General features: G+C 33.1%; 1 protein-coding gene across 7 annotated transcripts in view; it reads right to left on the reverse strand.

The window, feature by feature from the left end:
• Positions 1 to 26,925, reverse strand: part of GRIK2 (glutamate ionotropic receptor kainate type subunit 2) — a 365,319-nt gene that overhangs the window by 88,231 nt on the left and 250,163 nt on the right. For 5 of the 7 annotated variants that reach the window (XM_064649882.1, XM_064649881.1, XM_064649884.1 and 2 more), the window contains 2 exons: positions 5,259 to 5,377; positions 1,267 to 1,484 (listed from right to left, as the gene is read on the reverse strand). In XM_064649882.1, the coding sequence (XP_064505952.1) occupies positions 1,267 to 1,484; positions 5,259 to 5,377 (337 nt within the window). Of the gene's footprint in view, positions 1 to 1,266; positions 1,485 to 5,258; positions 5,378 to 5,853; positions 6,035 to 26,925 lie in introns of those variants that run through there. The other 2 variants (XM_064649887.1, XM_064649886.1) reach the window with 1 other exon arrangement.

Raw genomic sequence — 26,925 nt, forward strand, 5'->3', positions numbered from 1 at the left:
ATAAAATCGATGTTTTCTGCCAGACTAAAATTAAGTGAAAGCCCTGTAGTGTTTTCTTGTAATTCAATAAATACCTTGTGTCATCTCTTTATGTCTTGAGACATAAATCATTTTGACTCTTAAAAACCTCAGTCTTTAAACTTGCAATGATGTTACTTTTAACTGCTTCACATATTTCCTGATATGAAGAGACCTCTAACTGATTAGTTACTTCTATCAGCTTCATCAGCTCCTTTTCCAAGAAGTATTCTGAAGAAAATACTCAGAACTTTTCCATTTTATGCTTTAAGTTAAGCAGCCTGAAGCATTCTGAGTTACTGGAGTTGAATTGATTTTTGTTTCCAAGCAGAAGCTGAAAAGCCTAAAATACTGTTGTTATTTTTAAATTAGAACTATGTGTACACTTCGATTGGCTCTGAGGTCATAAGATTAAACAGTGACTATTTAGCTTTGATATCTAAACAAACTTTGTACTCTGTGAATTTGATGAGGGAAAACGAGCACACAGTCTGCAATCTCTGCACCAGTTTACAAGTTACCTTGGTCCTCGGTTTGCCTAATTTCAAATGCCAGTCAACATAGAGTCAGAACCTCGGGTGATAGCATAATAACTCTTAAAACCAGAGTTAGAGAACAAACAATCTTCTCTCACTTCATGCATAATTCTCACTAATTTAAGTCCACTTACATGCTTGATGAAGCTAGAAGAAAAGAAAGATTTCTCTCTAATTCAATAGCATATTTCACTATACTTCAAATTGAATTGTCTTAGTAACAGGTTAAAAGGAACAGAAAAACTGGAATAATCTGAGCTTTTTATATGAAACCCAAATTTCATTCAAAAGTTTCTCAAAATTGCAGTGTCCAAAAGGTTTTTCTCAGTCCAGCTGCTAATATCCTTAATGTTGCTTGAGAAAAGACTACAACTACGTATAATGCTGCTGAACTAAAACTACAAGTTTTGATCCATCAAAACTTATCTTGTACACAGTTATAGGAGATCTGAGCAAAGTGTTCAGCTTTATTCATGTACTTCACTGCTATAAATTCAATTCTTTAAAAAAAATCATCAAAGAAACTGCCTTTTATTTTCTATGAGAGATTTTGCATTTGATTCCTTTGCTGTCTTGCTAATCCTCAAAAAGAATAGTTTTTCAGTTGCTTTCGACAGCAGTAGGAATCAAACCTCTTGCCCCTCAGCAAGGTGCAAAAACTTTACCCCACAGTCAGGATATAACATCTTCTCGAACAGAATATAAAGCTTACCTTGAAGAAAGTCATGGTTGCTCCATCTTCAACTGCCCCATACTCAATCTTTGTCTGCTTGGCCAGATCATCAGCAGAATCAATAGGGGATTCCATACGTTCCACTGTCAGAAAGGCGGCTAGGTTAGCAGTGTACGAGGAAATGATGATAAGTGTGAAAAACCACCAAATGCCTCCCACTATCCTGGTGGAGAGGGCTTTAGGCATGAGCTCAGAACCTAACGAAAACCAGGGGAGAAAGGTGAAACTGATGCACAGAAAACAATTAATAAGTATTCAACACTTTTTGTCACAGTGGGGAGATGGAATCACTGTGTAAAAAAATCTTTCAGCTACAGGTTTACATGTACTGCTTGTTCAAACAAACACGACTGAAATAAAAAATAACTGGTTAAATTTATAAACACATCTTTTTGGAGCTATGTGGGAATCAAAAGATAGTAATGGGAGATTCAGTGACCAGTGCTGTTTTAAAATTTATAAACATATATATATATATATATATATCATTGTGAAAAAAAAGCCATTCCTTGAACTTGTTTTCCAGAAAAAATCCTGGATGGACTGAACCTCTAGTACTAATATTGAAGCACTCATACAGTTCTTTATCTTGAAAGCACTAAAAAAAATTATTTAAGTATTTTGTATAAAACTCACTTGCAGAAACAAAAATAAGCTATTAAATAAGGGACCAGATATGAAATAAAATATTTCATATCTGGTCCCTTATTTAATATGAAATAAAATATTTCATATCTGAAATAAAAAATCTGAAATGTATCATAGATATGTTTTTGACTTTTGTCTTCTGCACTGCTGTAAAAGATTGTTTAAATTAAAAAAAAAATAGACATCTCCCATCTCTATGGTTAGCCCCATAATTTCATATAAATATAGGTGGCTATGCCACACATCTCAATTCGATAGACTAGCAATAACATTAGACTGCTATGCATAAACTAAATAAAGATAGATTATAATGCATTGCTGGAGTTGCCTGCTCATGGCACTAAAGAATGGAAGGGGAGATAAACACTGTATATTAATTTGCATAATTTTAATGCTAATTTAGAGTCTAATGAGACAAATTGAAGTACATAAACTACTCTTGTACCAAATTAATAGAAATAGGAAAAAATGAAATTCAATCTAATACACGATCACAAATATTTATTATAAATGAGAATGGATGGATTTTTTCCAAAATGTTATAACTAAATGGAATGAAATTTCTAAGGATGTCAAATAAACAATTTCCAGCTTCATTCTATAAACTTCATGTAAGATCTTTTTGTATCTGAATACTTGTTCCAGTTTTACCATATCTGCTATATCCCTTTTGGTTAATTGGTTACTACTCTTGCTCTTTAATCTCCTGGGTAAAATGGAATGAAGGCAAGATGGACTATTTTATTCCTGTTAAATTTTAGTGTTTATATTGAATTAGTTAAGGAACTGGTCCAGCAAGGTAACACATCTTCAAATAGTTTAAAGATTATGTCAAACTTCCAAAGTCAATGCAAAAAAAAAGAACAGAAGGATTGGGGGAGGGAGGGAAGGAAGGAGAGAGGGAGAGAGGAAGAAAACCAAAGAAAAGGAAAAAAAGAAGTGGTATCATAACTGGACTACTGTATTCAAAAACAGCCCATCTTACCCTGCAGTTCATCTTACCCTTGCTGTTTCAAACAAAAAAAGGCTGACAGACTTGGACATGACAGCCAACTCCAGCGCCAGATTCTGCCTAGAATTCTGCAAGGAAAAAAGTAGAAAAGTACCTTTCTGATGTAGTTGCTCCTAGGCCCTGTTAGTCAGACACTTAGACACCATAACACTAAGAGATTTCCCAGTAAGATCACCATCATGAACTCTTTTCAATTGCTCTTGTTTCATTTAAAAACCAACACCAGTAAAATCAGATAGGACTGGGAAGAAAAGAAGAGTGGAAACATTCGCCGCAGTTGCCCCAGTTACCACAAGTTTGTACCTTACCAAGGACTGAAACCGAGCACCACCTGGGCCCGTGAAACAGAGCCTGGTCAGGGGCTGACTGTCATGTACCCAAGGTAACGTCATGTCCAGCACTATATCCCACAGTTTCCTGGGAGTGAGGGGTGCCAGCAAGACATGTATGAGTTCCCTCTATCATGTACCCTCCATCACTAAGCAAATGTTTTGTAAAGAAGCAGCACTTAATAAGTTAATGTGAATATTGCCCAAGCACTTTTATACTGTTTCTAATGGAAAGTTATAGTTGTTATGCTTGTCTAAAAGTGTACTTTTAGATGACTTCAGGGTTTGAGGAATTTTTTTTTTCAAGCAGTCGTCAAAATCAAGACTAATAACTCATCCTTAGAACGGTGCCTTCAAAGTTTATTAAAGGATGAACTGAGTAAGAGCAAATAATATAAGGCAAGGACAGAGACTAGTTTTCCTTCATGGAAAACTATTATCCTTCAAAGACATCTTTTAAAATGAAGGTTGCAGGTTTTGTTCTTATTTTGATTGTCAACAAATGTTCAGATGCTAGGGACTAAAATACATTTTTCTTGCTAAATGATGATGCAAAAACCTAATTGCTTTCCCTTCTCCAGAAAGAAGAAGAAGCATATAGCAGCATAAGGAATAAAACTCAGCATTGATAGTGATTCTGGCAATCCTCAGAACTGTGAATGGAATTCAAAATATTTACTTTCATTCAGTATTCCTTTTTTTGATAGTTTCTTTGAAAGCAATTATTATCTTACAAACACGTATTTGGGCAGGATGCTTCAACGATATAATTTCTTGAAAGGTATATTGACAACCTAGTTGATTCTAAATACTTAGCCAACTACAGCTGTATTTTTATTTCTGATCTGGAATCTTGATTTCTTTTACCCATTAATTCATGTTTTCTGAGCATAGTACACTTTTTGCTGAGGTCTTAGAGACTTTTCAAGACTAGCAACCTGATACATGAAAGAATATTTACTGCACTTACAGGAAAGCTCCATGAATTCATTTGATGAGTTAAAAACAGTATTTATTTATAGTTGGTGTACTTATAATGGGAAGTTTTTAAAATGATTGCGCAGGTATATCTGTTAAAACAATTATACCAATACCAATCTTTTATATGAATTTTTCAAGATATGCAATGGTTATTTTTTTCCAGAAAGTCATTCCTATTAGTGGTTCTTCAACAGGACTAGCAATCCTTATACTGTACTGCCCAGTGAAATGTCAGAGCAAAAAGCTGAATCTGTGCTATTCAAGTGTGCCTGAAATTATGTGACTGTGTCCAAATCCTTATGGAAAAGGGTAATAAAATGGTGACATATTTTTATGGATCTATATATTAGGTATACTTTCAAAATAAAAGGAATATGGTAAGGAAAATTACAGATTTTGAAGAATATGTCCTGACTTAAGGATTTTACTAGGACAATGCCAGTTAAAACTGATCGTTGGTTTTACTCTGAGCAATATGACTACTTAGCTACCAATTTTATTGTCAGTAATGACATCAGTTTCTCAGTGCATGCATTGTATAATATGGGCTGTTTATTTAAATCTTTAACAATGGTTATTCTGATTTTAAAAACATAAATTGTAGTGAAAAGATTTAAATCTCTTATATTTACCATTTTATTTTACAGGTACTAGCTACTAGATAAAATGTGTCTATTATTGAAAGCTTTCTAGACCAAAATTAAACAAATGAGAGATTTTTACATTATACTCTTGCCTGACAAAGATGTACTCTTTTTTACATAGTTTAAATGAAGGTTTGTTAGGTAATGGACAGATTAGCTCATTTTCTTATGCAGTAAGTCTTTGCTGTTTGGGAAATAAACTAAGAGTTATGATGTACTTTTAAGTTTTAAAATTTATATCTGTCTTCAGACTAATGCACAGAGGCACCCATGCAAATGACTTGCAGCAGAGAGCTGTTACCCCCAGCAAAAAGTGGGACATGGCGCCCAAGAGAAAGAGCAGACTGAGTCGTGTACCTTGCTGCATGAGAGCTCCAACTCCAAACCAGAAACTATTTAGCAAGGTAAAATTGTTTTCCACCACGTCTGAATCAGGGTTGCAAGGATGTGGATTATACCACTCATAGGGACTAAACCTGTGGTAATTGACAGAAAAAAAAAGAACAGATTTAAAAGGCAGCCAGCACAAAGTCTATCCGGCAAATCTGCTGCAAGAGAAAAACAAGAAAGGTTATAAAGAAAATAGTGATTGAAAGTTTTTACAGTATGACTGCATTATGTTCAACAACGATATTAAAAGATAAAACAACATTAAATATTCACATTCTTAACTATTGTTAATATTAATGAAGTTGTATACAGATTGACTCTGAAAGGTTCCAAGTGCCACCTGTAAACATCAAAGTGCTTAATCTTCTATTAACATCAGTAGAATTACAGACATTTGGTACCATTTAGTATTAGGTTCATATAAACACTGTGTCAGTATTTTGCATTTTGAAAGAAAATATAAAATGTGTTAAATCACAGTAATTAACTAGAAAAAAATACATTAAGCAAAGGGTTTTACTCAGCAAAATTGCAAATAATAAATATAAGAGAAAACAAATAGTTAGCAGCAAAAGTGATATGGTTAATCACCAAATAAGGGTATTAAACTCTATAATTCACAGAAAATTAAAATAGCAAATTAAAGGGATTGCATCCTGTCCTGTGAGGTGCACAGTAGCATCCCTGGAAAGGCTTTCCAAAAGAAGCTGGGGACATGCACAAGCACCTTGCAGGGCCAGGCTCTGAGAAAAGAAAAGAAAAGAAAAAAAAAAAGGAAAAGACAGTGAAATTAATTACCTCAAAAAATAGATACAACGAAGATAGTAGAAAGATGCACAAGTCTGGCAACAGATTACAAGCAGATTATATACAATCAATCTGTTTTAACTCATGGTTTTGCAATTGCTGCACATTATGATGGGTTCATATCTAAACGTTACTTTATCAATTTTAGCTAAAACAAGCAAACATGTCTAGATAAATTATTCTTTGTTACAATTTCTTTCAGAAATGAAGAGACTTTCAGTCCTCTCTTCCTTGTTATACCTTTGTAGAGCTTTAAATTTTAATTCCACAGTGCAGAATTCTAATCATTTAAGAGATTTAATCATCATGCCTGAACTTGGAAACACACTGTTGATAGGGACTTTTATTTTATGCTTAAATTATGTCTTTAAATCTTTGATAATGAATACAAGTTAACGTACGTGCATAATATATTTGAGAAGAAGAAAAAGAAAATCACTGCAATACAGTAGAATAGAACCAGTACAAGAAAGCACCACAATAATTAATAGTATTACAGAGTTTAATTATTAAATCAATATTAATATGTTTTCATAATTTCTCAAATCATTAAAGCCACTCTGTTAAAAACCATGGGATAGGCAGCCTTTACAAAAGAACCTCTTTTCTAATGTATCTTATAATCAAAGCTATCTGAATAATGCATCTGTCACTTTGAAAAATGCAATTTTCTACGCAGTAATATTTCAAACACATTCTAATACAGAAGACCAAATGTTTCACATTTATGGTCTTCATGTAATGTTAAAACACCTCTCATCTTAGAAGTGTGCACTTGACAAATAACTGTTTCATTTGGATTTCCAAAATAATACTGATATGCTGTTCAAAAATGTAGATTGGATTCTAATTAAATATTGTGACCTGAATTCTTCTATTACTTTGTAGTAAAACTACATCAGAAGTTTGCCATCTCATTAAAAAGCTAAGTATCTTTCATGTCATGTTGTTGCCAATCTGACAAAATCTGGAAACCAAGCACTCCATGAAGCTGAAGCAGGTTTTATGTTCTTTTGCTGAGATATATTTGAAGATTAAAATGGAAAATATGTTTTTCTTGGGGGGACAATGTTTGCTATATAAAGCCAACATATTTTAGAGATTCAAAATAAATATCAATATGCAAATGTTACTTTTAGTGATTGCAACATTACTGAACAATATAAAATGTAACTTGATAGTTTTACCTTTTTGTTCTGATATCTTATCTTGTTGGATTATTTTTATATTATTACAAAGTGCAAAAAAAGCCCAGCTCCCCCAGCCTCCTTTCACTAGTCTTGTGATCCAGAGTCCAAGTTTGGTGACACTTGCTTAAGTTTATTCAAGTCTTGAAGGCTCCAGAACTGTTCACAGTATTCGAATGTGGTATAATAAATGCTATTATGGGAATAATCACTTTCCTTGATTAATGGACTACACTCCCACAAATTTAAATGCAGTACACTAGCTCAGTCAAGAAGACAAGCGTAAAGAAAACAAAGAACTTCAGTGAACTAAAGCAATTTTGGAGATTGATTTCTCTAACTGCTGATAACAGGTACTCTTCCCATTTACCCAGTTTTATCAGTCTTTATTCTAACGTTTCAGATACAGTCTCTTAATGCCTAAAATCTTCAGGTGTTTGAAATACTTGAAAAAATAGACTTAAATGAGCTTTACAACCTGATTTCCAGTTTTTCTCTTTGTTGCTACCCACTGAAAAGTTACAATTACTCTCCCAAAATTATTGGCTTATAAAAATAACATTTAAGAGTCAGCAATCTTAGCAGACCACAAGACAGGGAAGATTTGTATTAAATTTAATTCCACTTTAGGAACATTCCATGATATTAGCAATTAAAATTAGTATGCCCAATGAGCAGACAGACCTACTTCAGAATTGCAAATGACTTCAGAAGACTACAATTTATTACATTCGGTATTTCCACAGTGTTTGAAATAATGGTGTAGAATCCCAGAAGATAAGGGAGTTAATGTGTATGTCTCAGACACCTAGAGCCAAATAGCCATGGAGCCAACCAAGGACTGCTGGTAACAAGAGCATGTAGCTGGAGAAGGGGGCCATATGAAGGTAGGCCAGCACTTTTCTGGAACAAATGTCCTTGTTCTGGCTCCTGGAAATAAGCATAACTCAGTACAGTGCAAGCACAGGGATGAGGTTGAAAAGCAGGACTGTGGACCAAAGGCTGGCCCAGTAGGGGGAGATCAAGACCACCAAAGACCCCAGAAGCCCTCCGACCTATTTCCAGGAAGGTCTAGAAGAACAAACTGCACATGATAACTAATTTGCATAGAAAACAAGAAACTTATCTCCGTGGTGGGGAAGCTTATCTATAAAAAGGTACCCACACCAAGCCCAAGTGGCATCCCCAGGACTCTGGATACCCCATCAGCTGGATCAATGCTGGAGCCAGGACTGGTGATCTTTCTCTTTCTTTCTTTCCTCCTTCTGTCATTTCTTTCTTTCTTCCTTTCTTTCTCTCTTTCTCTTCTCTCTCCCTCTCTCTCTCTCTCCTGTTATTCAAAAAACATTGCCGTGTGTTTAGACTAAGAGATAAGGGACTAATAACAATGTCCATGCCAAGTATCTAATTTACTAATAACACTCTGTAAGCTATTGTGGACCCTCTGACTTTTGTTATTCCTTTTCAACCATGAGCATCTGTCCACCCACATGTTCCCTTCCCATTCATTGTGGGATGCCAAAAATGGGACCTTGGTCTTACAGGCCTTGTAAGTAAAATTCATAATGAGTATTTTTTTAAAAAATAAGATTTTTTTTGAAAAAACCTGCTCAGATAATTCTCTAATCCGATACTGGATTTTTCATTGCGGTCTCTGAGTGTATGGGAAGACTAGAAAGAAACATAAACAGCGTTTCATGAAAGGCAATACCATGTTATATTTGACATAACTACAGGTTATGGAACCTCTCAGTTTTCTTTGTGCTGCTATGCACATAAAAGAGACCAGCTTTAGCCAAAATGCTTTTCTATATCCTATGGAAGATGGTATGCAGGGTAAGAAAGTGTAAAATATCTCATTATTTTAGTCTTTCATTTTGTAAACAATTCAGTCCAATACGAAATCCTGCTAGTCCTCTAAGGCAAGATCATTACCAGTATCAACAAAGAGGTCCTTTCTCAGATATTAACTTTCCACTCTCTACACTGGGAATGCCTGCTTTTAGACTCCATAGAGGTCTTTTTAGACTCCTTGAGCCTGTTTGACTTCAGAACAGGGTAAAGCATTAACTGTACTCTAATGCTAGCACCTCTGCTTCCCTTTTTATTTAAGAGCTTGTTTTTGCACACTCCTGGCATAGGAAGTCTTGTGATAATGATACAAGGTTCTGTTCCTTAATTCTTGACCTGCAGGCACCCAATCCTTTCCAGCATCCATAGTTTGAGGCAAACTCAGGAAGAGACGTAACTAATTCTGGATAAACTAGAATACTTACTACAGTTTAGGTACATAAAAACACCATCTTACAGAGCGCCACAGGGTTCAGCCTAGATGACCTTAGATGTCACTGTAGATACAGCGTTTTGGCTTACCAACTACACTCAGCACAGTACATTCTGTCACACACTGACTGCTGCTTTCAGTTGCTCTCATAAAAGCTGTGGTCTAGCATGTTCTGTACGAATGAATTCAAAGCTGCTGAAAATATGTAAATACCCTCCACCAATTTAAATTCAAGAACCTATTAGTTTCTCTGTGATAATAATATAGTATTTTGTTTTGACAAAAAATGATAAATATGCTTATTGTGGACAATAATATCTGGAGGTAAAGAATTTTTTAATTTAAACTCTATTTTATGGATAGCACTGAAACTTTTTAAAAAGAGAAGAAAACCCTAACCCTACAATTTAAAGAAAAGATAAAATGGACTACTGGATTGACATTTGTAATTGGGTTTTTGTTATACCGACACATGGCTGTCTAGGAATATTACACAGGAGAGAATTTACACCAGTTGGGAATATACAGTCAGTCCTTGCGAGATAAAGACAGATTGGACCTGTTACTAATATATACAGACCATTTGAGTTTTATGCGTTGCTTTCAGATATTTGAAAAACATGTGGGTACTGCTATTAAATCATATTCAGCATGCTACCTGTTAAATTCTTATAGAGAACTTTTCTGAAAGGTCTAAACCAGTCTTCTTTAGGATGGGAGGAGATGTAGGGGTTTCTTTCTTTTTTTTTCTTTTTTCTTTTTTTTTCCCCTCAGGGAAAAGCAAAACACAAGTTAATACTGAATATTTAACTAAAAATCTATGATAGTTATCAGCTACCATTATAGTGTCTGATGTTCAATTCTTATTTAAAAATCCATACTGAAAAATTTTTTCATCTTTATCTAAGACATGATGCTGTCTTCCATTTTGTCACAAATAGGAGCCACATAACAACTATGGAAAGGCTAAGAAAAATCTATGTACTACAAGATAGTTTGAAAATACAAGACAAAAATCAAATGCAATAAACTGAATTCTTGGTCTGATGCAGTAAGATAGAATACTTCCCTATATTCACGGAATTACAAGTAATTTCAGGGAAGGAAGTAAAGGGAATATGATGGCAAAGAAGTATCATGACTTAAAGAACTAATGAGATTATTTACTGGTAGCTGTGTTTCATTTATTTAAATTACATTCTTTTCAGTGATATTACAAACACAATGTTGTTACTGTATTTTTTTAAATGAATATGTAAATCCATTAGGAGAAAATGGTATTATAAAAATATTATCTAGAGCAGGATGTATAGACCAACACATCTCACATAACTCAGCAATATATGTCACTGACACAGCACACAAAGTGTGCGTACTATAACAGCACTATTTCAAACCTATCAAATTAACCTGGATACTTTTCATTCATTTCCTCACTTTTCTTTGGATAAGGACTATGAAGAAATTTAAAGGAAAGATGGTTACCCACTTATATGCACACAGACATCTCTTGCACTATCAGACCAAGAAGAAGGCAGAAAATGGGTTTCACTGCAAAACCCTTAGCACAAAGATTTCACAAGATGTAAGGTTTAATCTAATGAGCACAATTTGATAAATCAAAAGAATCTTACTCCATCTTCTTCATGAACTTCTGAGCATACTGATCCAATACTAGGTATTGCTGAACACAACAAACCATCAAGGCATTTATATGAGATACTCTTAGCTCCAGCAAATTACACATTCTCCCAATCACTAGAACAAAGAGTAAGAATGATTCTAGACATTGTTTTACAGGGCTTCCATGCAGGACTACACCCTCAATCCATATCTTACTGCATGAGAAACGACAGATAAATTAAAATATTTTAAATGTTTTTCAAGAATATCCAGGGTATGAAATGGATGCTTTATTGCAATGTATTGCACTCTTCAACAAAAAAACATGTTGCTACTTCTGTTTATTAAAGCCTGCATTTCTTTTTTTTTAGAAAAACCAGATTTTTTTTGGCTCCTTGGATGTCCAACCTGATTCACTGCCTCGCCTTATCTGACAACTGCTGGGCTGTGAACAGACTGTTATTACCAACACCTCTGCCCTGTTCAGTACCTTTCTCAGTACAGTAATTGCCCTGCTTGCACTGATCATCTTCCACATCATCTTCCCTCATAGAGCTGCTATGCTTTTGCTGCTTCCTGACAAGAACTAGTTACCCAATACTTTTTTTATATACCAAAAAAATCCCCATCTAAATCAGTTTCATTGAATCACTATCACCTCTCCATTGCCTAGAAATGGAACTTTATGCAACTGATTTTTTAAATATCTAAAAGACTATCTATAAGTCATCTTGAAAAACACAAGATTCGTATGTAAGTTGTATACTGTCTTTATAGAATTGTGTTCTATAGGTTTACCCTCTGTCCCTTTAAATGGCTTACAGACAATATTAATTTAAACATGGATAGGATTCTGTTAAATCCAATTGAGTCAGAGATTAAATACAAATACATAAGCTACTTCAGGATCAGAACCAAAATCTTCACTATATGAATAAATATATCCTCTCCATATTCGTACAACTTTATCTTCCTGGTTAATATTAAGGAAAAAAACAAAAAAAACAAATCAAAACAAAATAAAAATCACCAAAACTCAATTAGCTTATAAGCAAATAATATAAAACTTATTCAGTAAACTTCTACTGTAAACATACAGGAGTAATGTCATCCAGAAAAAGAGAATATTTGGTGATATTTGGAACTTGTCTATTTTTACTGCTCTATTAGCTAATAGTCTTGCAGTTAAATCCAAAGAAATGTAGCCTTGCTGGCTGCAGAAATTAGTAGATTAGTCATAGATCAAATCTGAACTAAAATTTTAAAAGGCTGCTTTTGTTTGGTAAAATGAAATACTGTAAAACTTATACCAAGTATGGATCTGTTCTCATATCTGCTGAAGACAAAGAGAATATTTCCTTTGATTGTAATGTTCTCAGGTATTTAGTAAATTTCTACTCAATGCCATACATTGAAGAAATATAATTTAAAAATGTCAGAATTATAAACAAATTTTTAACTATTATTTTATAATTCGTATAAGTTTATGATAACTGAAACATTCATTCTTATGGATGTGAATTAAGGGTTTATTAAAATCCATTATATTCTGTATTAAAGACATAGTATATTACCATCATAATTAAAGGTTATTATATGATGGAAATAAGAGTCAAAGCTATACATACAACCTCAATTTTGAAGCACTAGTCAAATTCCTATTCTTTAATTTATTAAATATACTGATTTCAGTTCTTAAAAAAATTTTGAACTTTGAGAACATTAGTCCATCCACTTCTTGAACAGAAGAAATGTTGGCACAGTTAAATATTAAATGACAGTCAAGAATCTGAAGAAAACTTTTTTGAAATTACTCTCTTTTAATGTATGTGAACGTCATTGATTGCAGGCTTCTTGCGCAATCAACTTATCCTGACTTCTGAAAAACATATTGAAATCTTAAAAAAACAAATATCTAGGACTATGCAGCTCTGAGATATCTGAAGTAAGGTGTAGTTGGGGAGATGTTAAAAGAGTTGCTTCATTTTTATTTTTCACAAGATTCACAACCTGTCTTGATTTCTGTATCTGAAGCACAACTCAGAAAAACAGAGTATTTGTTTTGTTAGAAAAAATTTTGCCCCATTTTTGGCAACATAAGTAAGCTGATATGCTCAATATGATTTCCCCCTTTGTATATTTTGTTCTTTAGGCTCATGAGACTCTTTAAATCTGCATTTATATTCCTTTATTCCTCTATCTAGACACTAACTAACAACTGGGTGCTACTTCCAAAAATTGATTATTAACAATACTTATTATATTTTTATTTACATTTTCCTTCTAAATAGCCTACATTTAGCTATTTTTTATGATATTCTTACATCTTTACCAGAGAACATTATTACTGTTAACCCATATATAGTTTTCCCTGAATATATTGAAAAAATGGGAGAAACAAAAAACTGACTATTTTGGAAAATTCTCATCTCTGTTTTCTCTCTTTATCCTGGTGTGGAGGGATTAAGTGAGTGGTTAGGCAAAAGTTTGGTCCTTAGTCAAGGTTAGCCTCCCACAGTGTAGGATTGGCTTACTTCATATATTGAGAATCCTTCCTTTGGGAGCTGAAACTTGAGTTCCGGACAACAGTTTGAGCACCTGCCCTCATACAGCACAAAGAACTTCCATTCACAAACTACAGTAAGACTTAAATATTTACTAATAGTAGTCCTGGAATTACTCAGCAGAGCTATGTTTATATATCCAGTAAAACAGAAAGTCTAAAATGTGCCTCCACATAGATTACACAGACTAGTCATCACCTGAATATCTTTTGATGGCTCGAAGGTCACATAGAAAAACAAAAGAGCCCGTCACAAATATAGACCGTTATTTTATATACATGATTGATTCCCTTTATCACCCTCTTTTACTTCTAAATCTTAGATACACTTCTTACTCTTTCTGCCGCTTCTCCAGCTATTTCTGGAATATTTACAGAAGCTTTAAAATGTTGTATACAAATGGAACAGTGATACTATAAAGATATGCATGAAATGAATGTAAGTAACCCTGTAATCTTCTTAGTGCGACCCTCTTCAGCTCCAACCCTCCCCCACTATTTGTTGTTCTCACTTGTTCTGTCATGTCTAAAATTACTCTTGCCAGCTTCTCCAGGCAGAAACCATGTCTTATCTACTTTGTGGAGTCCTGGATGAGAAATATCTTCCTCAGTTCACTTTTTAAGTTTTCAAATAAAATTTAATATTAATTAAAAGATAAAATCTTTCAAGTCAAAAGCCACGAATTGTTGTCTCTCTGGGAATGTACCCCAGAGAAGTACTCCCATAGACTTCCTCATGTTTTTAACTCTTCTGTACACAACTACTTCTGCTTACAGTTAGAGATAAAGAACTTAGTTAAATTAATTGAATCTCTATTGCATCCTTGGTATTTTCCAGGAAATAAAGAAAAGCAAAATTGAAGTTCTTGTTTTTCTTCAGTCAGTAACTGACACAAACAGGACAAAAACTTTTGTTCACTTTCAAGGGCACTTGTTTCCCATTCCACTGCCTTCTCTTATTTTTATTAAAATTTCTATTAGGAATATGAACTGATTTGCTGTGACACATTTCCCACTTAAAAAAATTGCATCACTTACAATTCCTGGATAGCTGTGATCAATAAATAACAATGTATGTAATGAACAATAATACACTTGATGAGAATTAAAATATAGGTAACTACTTTTTCTACATCCAAATCAAACCTTACCAGCATTACTTTTTTACACACATTGTAATCTTCTAAAGAAGCTAGTATGATAGCTTTGCTTTAAAAAGAGGCATTTTGGTTTGGTTTTGTTGATTTGCAGTTCTTTTTATAGTGTGTACTAAAAAGTACTGAAAATCAAAAAAGAAACTGGAGTGTCCTCATAATTTCAGATTACAGTTCTGTAATTTTTATATAGCAGTCTCTCCAACATTGCTTGAATACTCTTTCATTCTTCCCTTCCTCTGATAATATAAAATTTACAATAATTATGATCAGTTTCTGTACTAATTAAACTGATATCAATGTACTCCATTAATACTTAATTGTAAATCAGGTGTTCTTTCTGTAATTAAGAACTCAATAACACAGTGATCTGTTTCAGAAATTAAAAAGGGCATTATTTTATCTTTCTAATGCTTACAGAATCCTTTTAAACACTGTTTAATAGATAGGTTCAGTTGACAATAAATGTCATCACTGCAGTGGGTATTATTATTTTATTGTAGCAATAAGGATAGATTTATTTTGGGCAGAGGACTTAGCTATAGTATGAATATTCAGTAATTCTTTAAAATAATATCAGCCATTCTTGGGTCACAATGTTGCATACCTTCATATATCAGATTGCAGTCCTACAATATGAAATTCAATTTAATCCTCTTTTAAACAAATAATTTTAAAAAATAATTATTATTTAATATTAATTTAAATTCTATTCTTAAGAATCACTCATTTTATAACTAATGTGAAGGCTAAATATCCTGATCAGTAATGGCTGAACAGAATGGTAGCAGGTGTTGAGGTACTGTAAAAATAAGAATAAAATTACAGCCTATATAGCAAATTATTTATCTAAGAGGTCTATAGATAATATCATACCTTAACGGAGAAATGAGAGAGAAGGAGAGAGAGGGAGATTTCTCTTTTACTGACACACAGAAACAGGGAGATAGGAGTGGGGAAACAGATCTTCACATCCACTTAAACTCTTGCAGATGTGTTTCAATGAGTAAAACGATTCTTTAGGCAATTATTTATGAAGAAACATGAGGACTGATTTTGAGGTTAATTTACCAAACACTTTGAGGTCAGTGGAAGATAGCTGTAATTTGTTCCACTGAGCCTGGCTTCAATCACTCCCTGTATAATGCTTACCATGGTAACAGTAATAGCAGTCATCTTAAAACTGGCAAAAGATCCCAGAGGATCTCCTCTGTCCATGTAAATTGGAATGGTAACAAGGAAATTGTAACTTGACCCTAGAAACTGCTCTGTCCTCTCCTTAGGTTTTAGATCAGCTGCCATGTGTAAAGAGTATCCAGATTTTACCATCACTACACCTGTGGGAAAAAACCACAACTTTTGAGGAACCAAGCAAAAGCCACCTGACAGCAGGATTGTAAAAAAATCAGGATACTTAAATACATCACACACACGGCCATCACCTACATATGTAGATATAAATATATAAATATAGACCATATATGAACAAAACTATTAACTGCTGAATTTGCATTTCAGCTACTACCTGGGCAAATGTGTTGCATAAACTGGTTCAGATTATTTACTCCTTAAACATTCAGTGAAGAATTCTAATTCCATTACAACAAAAAACAGTGTATACTCTCTCGATACACAGATCCCATTTTAGAGCTCCTGTACTTCAGCTGATAAGTCATTTCTACCACATGATATGAACACAGTGAGTCATATTCAAAGTTGAGTAGGAAAAACCATTAACATAAACAAATCTAAGCTACAATTATAATTAAGAAATATTAACTCAAAGAAAACAGAAAGAAAACTTAAAATAGTTTTTAAACAGACTCAGAAAAGAAACATGCTTCAAGCAAAGGTAAGTTATCAAAGAATTCTGCATTCTACTCTCAAACATAATCCTGAAATTGAACTCTGTACCTCACTTCTATAAGTACTATGAAAATTGATCAAAATGCAAAGTTAAGTTATAGAAGTGTCAAAATAGTTTTCTTTGGAAGGGGTAGTACAGCAGAGTAAAAGACTACCTTTACAGAAGTCTAAGGATTCATATTTTGAGCCCATATCTCAAAATAAATAGGTTTTGTTTCTATTTAAAATTATTTTATGTATTTGAATGTAAACGCAAAGCATCTTCCAGTTATCCTTTCATTCCTTTTACTTTTGTTTCTTAACACACTACTAATACAGGCAAAAAGCATCTGATCTCTTATTACTGGTTCTTTGTTCTTTATCCCTTGCCTGGAGTGCACTAAAAAGTGGCAAGTAGAAGGCCATTTTCTACTGTTAGGTGATTCCTTGGGGTGCTAGGTATAACTGTCAGAAATAGGAGAATGAGTTACTAGCAGGTTGAATTGCCTTCTGGAATTCTATCAACTGCATCAGAACTCCCCTTCCTTTCTTCAATCTGCAGCATTTCCTGTAAGTAACTCAAAAATTTATGAGGGAAGATCTGTCTCTTACTCATTGAAGAGCTGTACTTTATTTTTTTGGTTCTTAAAATTATTTCCTTTTTTTAAAATGTTATGAAATAATGAAACTAACACTGGACAAAAATGGCACACTAGTATCTGAATGGAAGTTAAACATTACTTGATAAAAAGACCATCAAAACAAAAAGAGCTACAGAGAACAGTGCATTTCATTTATGTGTTTCGTCCATTATGTTGTCTATGCTGTGAGAATGGAAGAGCCTGCTCTTACTTGCTTTCAGATTTCTGCAGTGGCAAAGACAACACAATCCCACTCAGTAAATGGAAGGAATCAGTTGGGATAAGCCTACTACAAAACACAAATGTAAAAACTGGATTTTTTTTTATTACTATAGTGAAGAATTTTTTTAGCTATAAAAAATATTTAATTGTTGGTATTGTTCTTGTTCTACTAAACTATAATTTACTATTGCATTTTTCTGGGAAAAGAATGAAAAAAAGCAGTGCAGTGCATCTGGAAATAATGGTTCTTAAATTTCTGAGATTTGTGTAGATTTTAGCTTCACATCTGGTATGAGTCTGAACTTATCATAGAAGTCACTCCTACTGAACACTGTATCCTCTTGAACAATTTGACTTTTTTATGAGTCCCTAAAAATTTTTCATATCCTCTGGTAAGTTAGTTTAATTGTATCTTTTATTATGTATATATTTCCTGAAAGTAGATTAGGAAACAAAAATGTCATCTGTTTGATATCTAATAGGTTCTGTCTTTACACTGCCATCAGCTAAGATACCTCATCCTGATGAATTGCTTCGTAAAGGTTTTGGGGAACTGCATTATACAGGTTTGACATATTTTTTCAATTAATGGCAGTGTAAGCCACAAAATAATAACACAATGCAGAAACACACTCAAACTCATATTCTATTACTTTAATAAATGAATATTCATAAACGCCTCTCTTGAGAAATTAACCAGTTGGAAGAAATCTCTCAGAATAATGTGTAAAAATGACACTTGACCAATTTATTAAATAGTTTAGTGAGGCTATCATTTTCAAAGCTCTTAGTTAACTGCTTATTTTATCCTGAATAGCCTAAGACCTGAGCTCTGCATTAGCATTCAACAGCAAAGCATGAGAAGTGCTAGGTATCTGTAAACAAAAGATTAAAATGCATGGATGCCTTACATGGTAGACTAAATGGATGCAATTATCACAGGATTATAGAAAGATGAGGCATTCAAAATCATCAGCACTAGCTGATGAAAAGCAAATGAGAGCTGTGTAAGCGGAAAACTGCGATATCTCCTTCAATGAAGATTTCTAATAAAATCTAGGGCTCGGTTTTAAGCCCTTGGCATGACAGCCATGTTAAATTCACCCATTCTCCTAAGGAAAAGTTGTGCTTTTAATGATTGCATAATTCACATGAATAGATAATTATTTAAATATTATATATGGTTTCCTTTAGTATGTAAGTACATTTAAAAACTACTACTATCACATTTATCCATATGTAATATAGTTACATACAAAATATACAAAATAATTGACAAGAAAACCTAATATAAAAATCCAAAGCCAATAGAATATTACTTGCATCATTAAGTGTCCCATAAAAAAAAAGGAAAAAAAGAAGAAAATGTAGCATAGGAATACTTTCTTCCTGTGAAGAATAATAGGGGGTGGGGTGGGGTGGGGTGTTTGTTAGTTTTCAGAGCAGACTCATTGCAGTGTCTGGACACTATAGTTTCCTTTATGAGAAATTTTTGCTATTGACACATCCTAAAGTCCAGGAAGAATGTTCTTGCTGGATGGACTTTGTTACAATTGTTATTGCAGACACCAACAGACTGCAGAACAAATATCAACTCAGTTGTAAGAAAAAGGAAACACCAGCAGGAATGCACTGGAGCATAGTAATTATTGCTGTAGGTTCTCTCTGGGTGGCTCAATTATATGCAAGTAAGAATTTCGATTAAAATTACTACAAACTTGGAAGCAGTGAGGATTGCACACATATCCATTCTGAATGCTCTGGGTTTGTGCTATGAGAATTGTTGGCATTGTTTTTTTCGATTTAATTCAACCAGAGAAGCTGTAAAAATCATTAGCAATTATGTTGTTATCATGCCAAACTCATATTGTCTTCATTTTACTAGTAGCTGTGCTCACAATGTCTAGTAGTTTTTTTCACAATGCAAAAAATAAAAGAAAATTACTGTGCAGTTCGTGTAGCCACTCATACTTAAGAGGAGAGCACATTAGGTAGTTTGTTCTGGTTCAGATATGTTTATTCGACTGGGGTGATCTAATCCCAAAATACTACAAATGGCAATGATTCTTTCCAGTTTTGAGAAGCAGAAAGAAAATGAAATAGGACATAATTAATTATTAGTTTAAACAACAATCAATATCAGTAATGCATGATTCCTAGATCTCTTGAGAAAATTGAAAAACCAAATCACTTCAGGTCCATGCTCTTAGGAATCCTGCTTAGTTATATCTAAACACTTATCCAGCTATAAAATTCCTCAGTCTCAGGCAATGCAAGATTTCTCTTTTCTGTTATCTATATCTGAAAACACCAGTAAAATGAAGCAGTTCAAGAAACACTGCCTTTTCCTTTTCAATCTGTCTGTGCAATTATTGTCTGAAATGAAACATGAAACTGAACTAGCTTTCCATATTTTAGAAACAAATGAGGAATCTGGCAACTACAGAAGTATATGCTTTTGAATACTTGCTTAAAAAAAATTTTCACTTGACTCTACGCTGTAAAGCTTCAAACAAAACATTTTCTTTTCACTACAAACAAAGTGGCAGGATTCAGAATTATAAAAAAAAAGAGCACTATGTCACCACAAATACTTCTCAAAAGATTCAACTTGATTTTTAGTTTTAGCCACAAAAAAATTAAGACAGACAGTAACGAAAGGATAAAGGCTAAAGAGACTGATTTTATTTCTAACTTATTCATTTTCATATGTGAAATATCCCTGCTTCTGAATTTTAAAGAAAAAGACCGAAAATCAAATAGTTGCTGTTTTGATTCAGATACATTACTTAAGAGCACACCTTCCTGAATACATAAATTATACAGTGTACTTCCAACATACTGTGCTTTCAGCCATATTCAACTGCAATAATTCAGCCTTCAAGTTATATTCCCATGTAGAAATACACATGTAATTCATTTTAGTTTATCTTTAAACAAAAACAAAAAAAAACAAAACGAAAACCAACAAAAAACCCCAAACAAACAAACAAAAAAAAACCCTCAAAATTTCATTAAACAATAAACAGAGAATAAAAGAATTAAGGAAAAACTTCTGGTACTTTATCCATGCTTCTTTGATTAAGGACTGACAGAATGGCCCCACAACTTGCTGTAGCTCATTTGGATATAACAGTGTAATTGATCCATCCAAGTTTAAATTGCTTTATATTATGACTGAATTTTTTTTTCCTTGTTATAAAGCAATTTCTTATACATACATCCTTGATGGCAGAGTGGCTTTAAATTTGAGAATAAATGAGAAAAAAGGTCATGTACAATAATGGTAGTGTTTTCTGTAAATGAAACAGTCGTAACATATTAAGCAATTCAGCAAAAATATTTTCACTTGACCACAAACCCTCTTTTCTTGCTGTTCTTTAAAACAAAACCAAAAATCAGTGGTTAAACTATTGTACTGATTTTTTGACCTGAAAAAAATAAGGTTGATTTTTAATCAAATGAACAAATTTATTAAAAAATAATTCAAAGAGCTAAGTATTCCAATAATCTTGTGTTAATTGGGTGAAAATGCAAGCAGTATTATTGCAAGCATCAAACAACTGAGCCGTATTTTGATTTTATGAAGTATTCTCAATCAATGAAAATGATGCTACTAACAATTTAACTAAACATATTTGCTTTTATGTCATGATTTAGTATATTGTAAAACTGCATGAGACATAACAAATTCCTATCTGGATTGCCCCTAGCAATATTTTAAATATATAGGCACTAACTTTTACTGAATCTACATAGTCAAATATAATATATGGATAAATATATGCTTAATTTAAATAAAAATACTAATTATCATATAAAATATATACCATCACATTACATTTTATGATTAGTTATATGCACCAATTATTTTATGTGCATTTTTATATCTTTTTAAAACTGGATGTCAAAGTTACATACAATAAATAAAAGTAAAATATTTGTTTGTGAGGCTTTTAATAATGACAGCACAGTAAACAGGTAGAGACACTTATAAAGATACCCATGTACAAAGTTTTTCTGATCCTTTTACTTTAAATACAAAAGATGACATTTATTATTACAGATAAAACTGCTTAAATATCAGCAGTTATTAGATATGTCTGGAAAAAAAAAACCAACAACCATTACCTAAATTGAAAATTACCTGTACCTCATTAAGAATCAAATTTTGTCTTTTACTTTTTTCTTTCCACATTGTTGTATTCAACTGACAAATTCATTAACTAATATTTTTATGATTCTTGACATTGCTTTTTTGCAAGAATGAAAGCCTACCTGTTTACCACTCTGTCTGTCATGATTTATAAACTATTTTAATCAATGACAACTTTCAGTCTCAACACATGCCATTTAACCTAATTGAACTACTACACAAATTTGTAAATCAGGAATTATTAACAGGGAAGTAGGGAAAAACTTACCTAATTGTCACTTACTACAGTAAAATAAATATTCAGGTGCATATTCTGAACCAACTTAGATGACAGTTGCAGCTTTTGTTTCATAATGGTCATGATGCCGGTAACATTCATAGAGGCCCAAATAAAAGGCCATATTTTTCACCATTGCTTCAAATACTAACTCAATAAACTCAGGAGAACATTATATCCTATATGTGTTCACCTCATTGAACTATCATTTTTTTTTCTACTTAACTACATTCCATGTTGTTTGCTGGTGTACGTGTTCAACTAATGTCTAGAGAAGTTGATGGAAATATTTTCCATGATCTTTGGTGATGTTGTAATAGACCTAGAGTCTGGGGTAAAATTTCTATGAATTGAACTATGGATTTATCTGATGCACAAAGAATTTACACAACAGACAGTGTAAACAGGTTAATGAAATGCACAGAACATGAAATAAAGTGACATTACACAGTACCATCTATGAGGTAGATTTACTGTTTTACTAAACTTGTCATAATCAGTAGGAATGTTATCATACTAAATATTAACCTGAGAAAATCACAATGCCTGCTATTTTCCTTCCACACTGATCAATTTTTTTCCTCAACACTACTGCTCTCTGAACTAGGGAAAAGAGATAATGAAAGTTTCTGCAAAAACATATTCTGATTCTGACTAATATTAGTACTAGCATTTCATGTGAAGATGGAAAAAACCCTGAAAATTGCCTACGTACTACCGGGAAAGATTCTTTATAACTCTCTACCCTTTGCTTTATACATAAAGCATTACCTCAGATGCACTTGTATATCTAATCGCTGTAGCTTTATTGCAAAGGACTCCTTTTTTTTATTTTAGCCTGAGAAAAGTTCCAGAGGTTGATTAACAATCTACAAAAATAAAACTAATTAAATTCTATTTTCTGTTTTAAATATGCTATTTTCAATTTGATTTAATATTCCTTCTTTTTCTCCATTCTGAAAAAGGGTAAATAATAAAGTATAATTTATCTTCTCCACATAATTCTCTCTTCCCTGTAATTCCATCATTTCTCCTTTATCCTTCTATCCTCTAATTAAAAACTTTTACTGCTTTAAAAAAGATTTATTTTATATAGTATAATTTGCATTCATTTTAGCCCATACTAAGGAATAGTTGGATTTTTAATTCTAGTAAAACTGCAAATATTTGAACTAAAGTTGCTATCTTTCTGTCATATGGTAACAAAAAAAATAATGCTACTGTGTATTATGAATAATATTATCTTTAAAAAATGCTATGTCTGTGAATAACTAGCAAATGCTCTGACATCCTGAAACCATGAAACATTACTCTCATTTCCAAAAAACAAAATGCATCTATTATTTCCCAATTTCTAGATGCTTTTATATATGTTTAAAAATTGAGTAATACATTGTTTATATCTGTCCAGAGAAGTATTTATTATCTCCATTGCCTTCAGATTATTCCTGAATTAAAAATGACTCATTAAGCAACCCTAAAGTAATATTAAAAACAATACAATTTCCCTAAGCTTACTATGTAAAATAATTTGGCTCCTTCCCACTATGTTCACTGATCTGCTCCCAAAGCTAGACTGTCAAATCTATTGAAGAGTAATTTTAGCATGGATTTCCCTTTATATTCCCCAAAACACATCTTCAAGGTTTTGGTAAATCATAGAAACCGAACTCCTGATCTAGAATGTAGAAGTTATTGTCAAAGAAAATCAGCAAATCTGTCCCTGTTGATTTAAGAATATTCAAAGAATATGCTCAGTGTGCATTAGCAAAATGTTAGCAGTATCTTAGCTCAACATTTTGAAATAACACATGTTGATATTTAGCCTATGATCTACTACATGAAAAAAAAACCACACCAACTTTCATGCTTCCAGAAAAAAATTATATATGTTACTCAAGAAATAACAGAAATGTGTAAACTGTTAATCATATTAATCAATATTAATATGATTCACTTAATTTTGTCTGGAAGATGTTAGTCTTTGTTTTATTACTGTCACGTACTTCACCATATTTTGTAACGTTCCTAAACTGAAAGGATGGGCCGTGTTCTCAGAAACTCCTTTACAGAAATACTTATCAAGCTAGCACATCTTCAAAAACTACATTTAACCAGTCTTTCTACCTCAAGGAATCTCAACATCCTCTGTAGAAGATAGGAGGTGCACAAGCATTTCATTGATTTTTCATTTAATTATTTTTTAATAAAAACACCTACTAACCACTGTCTCTATAAGACTACTTTTAATTCTTAAACCTCATGATCTATACTTTTCCTTATCTCCAAATATGTTTTATAGGAAAAGTGGTCAGCAAGTGTTTGGCATAGTTTAGTACATCACTGTGTAATACCTTACTGGGCCTTGCAAAGTTGCTCATACTGTTTATTGCTGATGACTGGGGTGTTTGCAATAATAAGAGTCTCATATGCACTACTAATTTGAAGATCTTGCCATCTTAGTACAAACAAAATTTTTACAATGGTTATTCTGTATCTATATATGAGATTGTAAATTAGTAATATACAACAGTGATACTTCATCCTATAATAGTAACATAAAGTAATAAGTTAATAATTATTTCTGTTTAAGAGAACAAAACGCAATATAAGAAAGAAGGGTAATTGAGAAATTCAAATGTTCCCTCTTTAAAAAGTAAAGCATCTATTGATTTCCTAAACTCATTCAAGAGTTCGTCACAAGTTCGAGGGAAGAAGTAGAGTACTTCATAGGACTTTCTACAGGTACATAATGAAGTGTGAAATCATATTTTGCAATGTAAAAATATATGGACTCCTTAAAAAAAGTTGGTGTGAGCTCATTCTAAGGTTGTGCAACAAATCTGGCCTTTGCATTCAATATTTCAACAGACTTCTTGACAACATACATTGAGCATCACAGCAAAGGAGTTATCTAGTTTAGTGTAATACATACATTAAATGTCACTCATCAGAATGTCAGGAATAGACAAATTATTACACTAGGATCACTACATAATAAGATATCTGTTAACATAGGCACATCGGACCTGATTTTTACATAGAGAATAAGCCATTAAAACATTTTCAAGAGCAGCATTATGTTTCCTTATGTGCTTAAAAATTGCCAAAATAAAACAACTTTAAATAAAACCAGTAAACTACCAACTTCAGTTATGTAATATTGGATTATGCAGAGTATTTATTTATAGTGAGTATTTTTTTGCATTTCTATGTCACTCAAACTAAAAATAAAAAGTTTTGTCATTACAAATTAAAACCTGGAGAATTTTTGTTTTGTGGTTTGTTTTAGGGGGTTTTGGTGCCTTTTTTTCTGTGTGGTCGTTTTTTTTCCAAAAAAAAAAAAAGAAGCAAAATCCTTTATCTCTACATTGCTTACTATCAATACAAATATATATTGATAATTCTGTATTTAAAGTATTAGAATAAAATCTCATCAAAACATTAAAATAAAAAGGAATAAATATCATTCTATGAACTGAGAAGGACTGAGACTTCAGCAATGCCATGCAATTGTCCATATATTTTATTTGTTAGTGCATTCCTCTTCAAAGTTTTGGCCCATGTTGAGCTCAGATAATGCCCAGATATGGTTCAAAGAGACAGGAAATTCTGGTAAGCATTGTGTTTGGGATAACTGGGATGACAGCACATTTAATCATACGAAACTTTCTGGCGCTTTGGGCCAGAAAGCAAGCCCTGGACCCCAGCCCTTGTCTTCAGGTCAACTATGCCACTATCAAAATCAGTATGAGCTTTCCCATTGACTGCTATAGGAACATGACAGGAGAATCATGTATTGTCTTATTTGACAGTTGATTACAAAATGTTTCATCCCTTCTAATTATATCATAACAATTCTCAACTGTACCAACAATTGTACAAATATTTCAGTTACTGGTAATGGAACACACAGGCTTTCTTCTGGAAAGACCATGGTAAAAGGAATTTAAACACATGACACTTTTTAAATTTGCAAGTACCTGCAACTGAACTACAAGGGTTTACTTCAGGGACTCTTCTGAATTCAAACTCCACATCCCAATTGTGGATAAATACTTGAAGTTGTTTCGGGGGTTTTTTTGGTTGTTTGTTGTTTGTGGTTTTTTTTGTAATCTCTAAACCTTTCTCTCACCTCCAAATAAAACCCTGAGGCCTGGATATGGACTACCTATGATATATTCAGCTTGATACTGATGAGATAGTTGTGCTTCTTTTGTTGACAGCACTGATAGTCAGGAACTCCCATCCTCACATGCTCACCACATAGGTGCCTCTTTCATGGCTCTATCGATGAGCTGGAATTTACCCCTCCAGCTCTCCAATTTGATAATACTCTGTTAGGGTAATAGGCTTATCAGTTCTTGCCTCAGCACAAGATTTTTTCCAGATTATGTTTCAAAGAAACCGTGATTCTAGAAGTAGCATGTCAACAACGTAGTGACTAGATTAAAACTGTTTCCGGACATGTGCAGTAACACTCTTTTTTACAGAAATAGACTGTAAATAGCCCTTTTTCTTTCTCTCTCTCTCTAGAAAGGACAGTTACACTAACTTTTTTTTTTTTTTTACCAAGGACCACTGACTTGACTTCATTCTGTATTTAACCCCATCACTAGACTAAAACATATTGCTTCTGGCAACACATGGTCTACCTGAATCTAGTCTATTATCTTCCCCCTCAGCAGACTGCCAAAACAAATATTTGTGAGTTAAAGAACACCAGAGAGGCTCAGCTGCTACAGCACCAATGTCTCAGAGATAAAGGACCTACAGGCAACTTGTATGCTTCTGTAAAGGCAGTTACTGAGGGCTGCTATCCCATGTAACTGCACAGCTTTCCATCGTTTCAATATTTACAACCACATTCCTTTC

This window comes from Pseudopipra pipra, chromosome 3, assembly GCF_036250125.1.
Source record: "Pseudopipra pipra isolate bDixPip1 chromosome 3, bDixPip1.hap1, whole genome shotgun sequence".
In the NCBI taxonomy this organism is placed as follows: domain Eukaryota; kingdom Metazoa; phylum Chordata; class Aves; order Passeriformes; family Pipridae; genus Pseudopipra; species Pseudopipra pipra.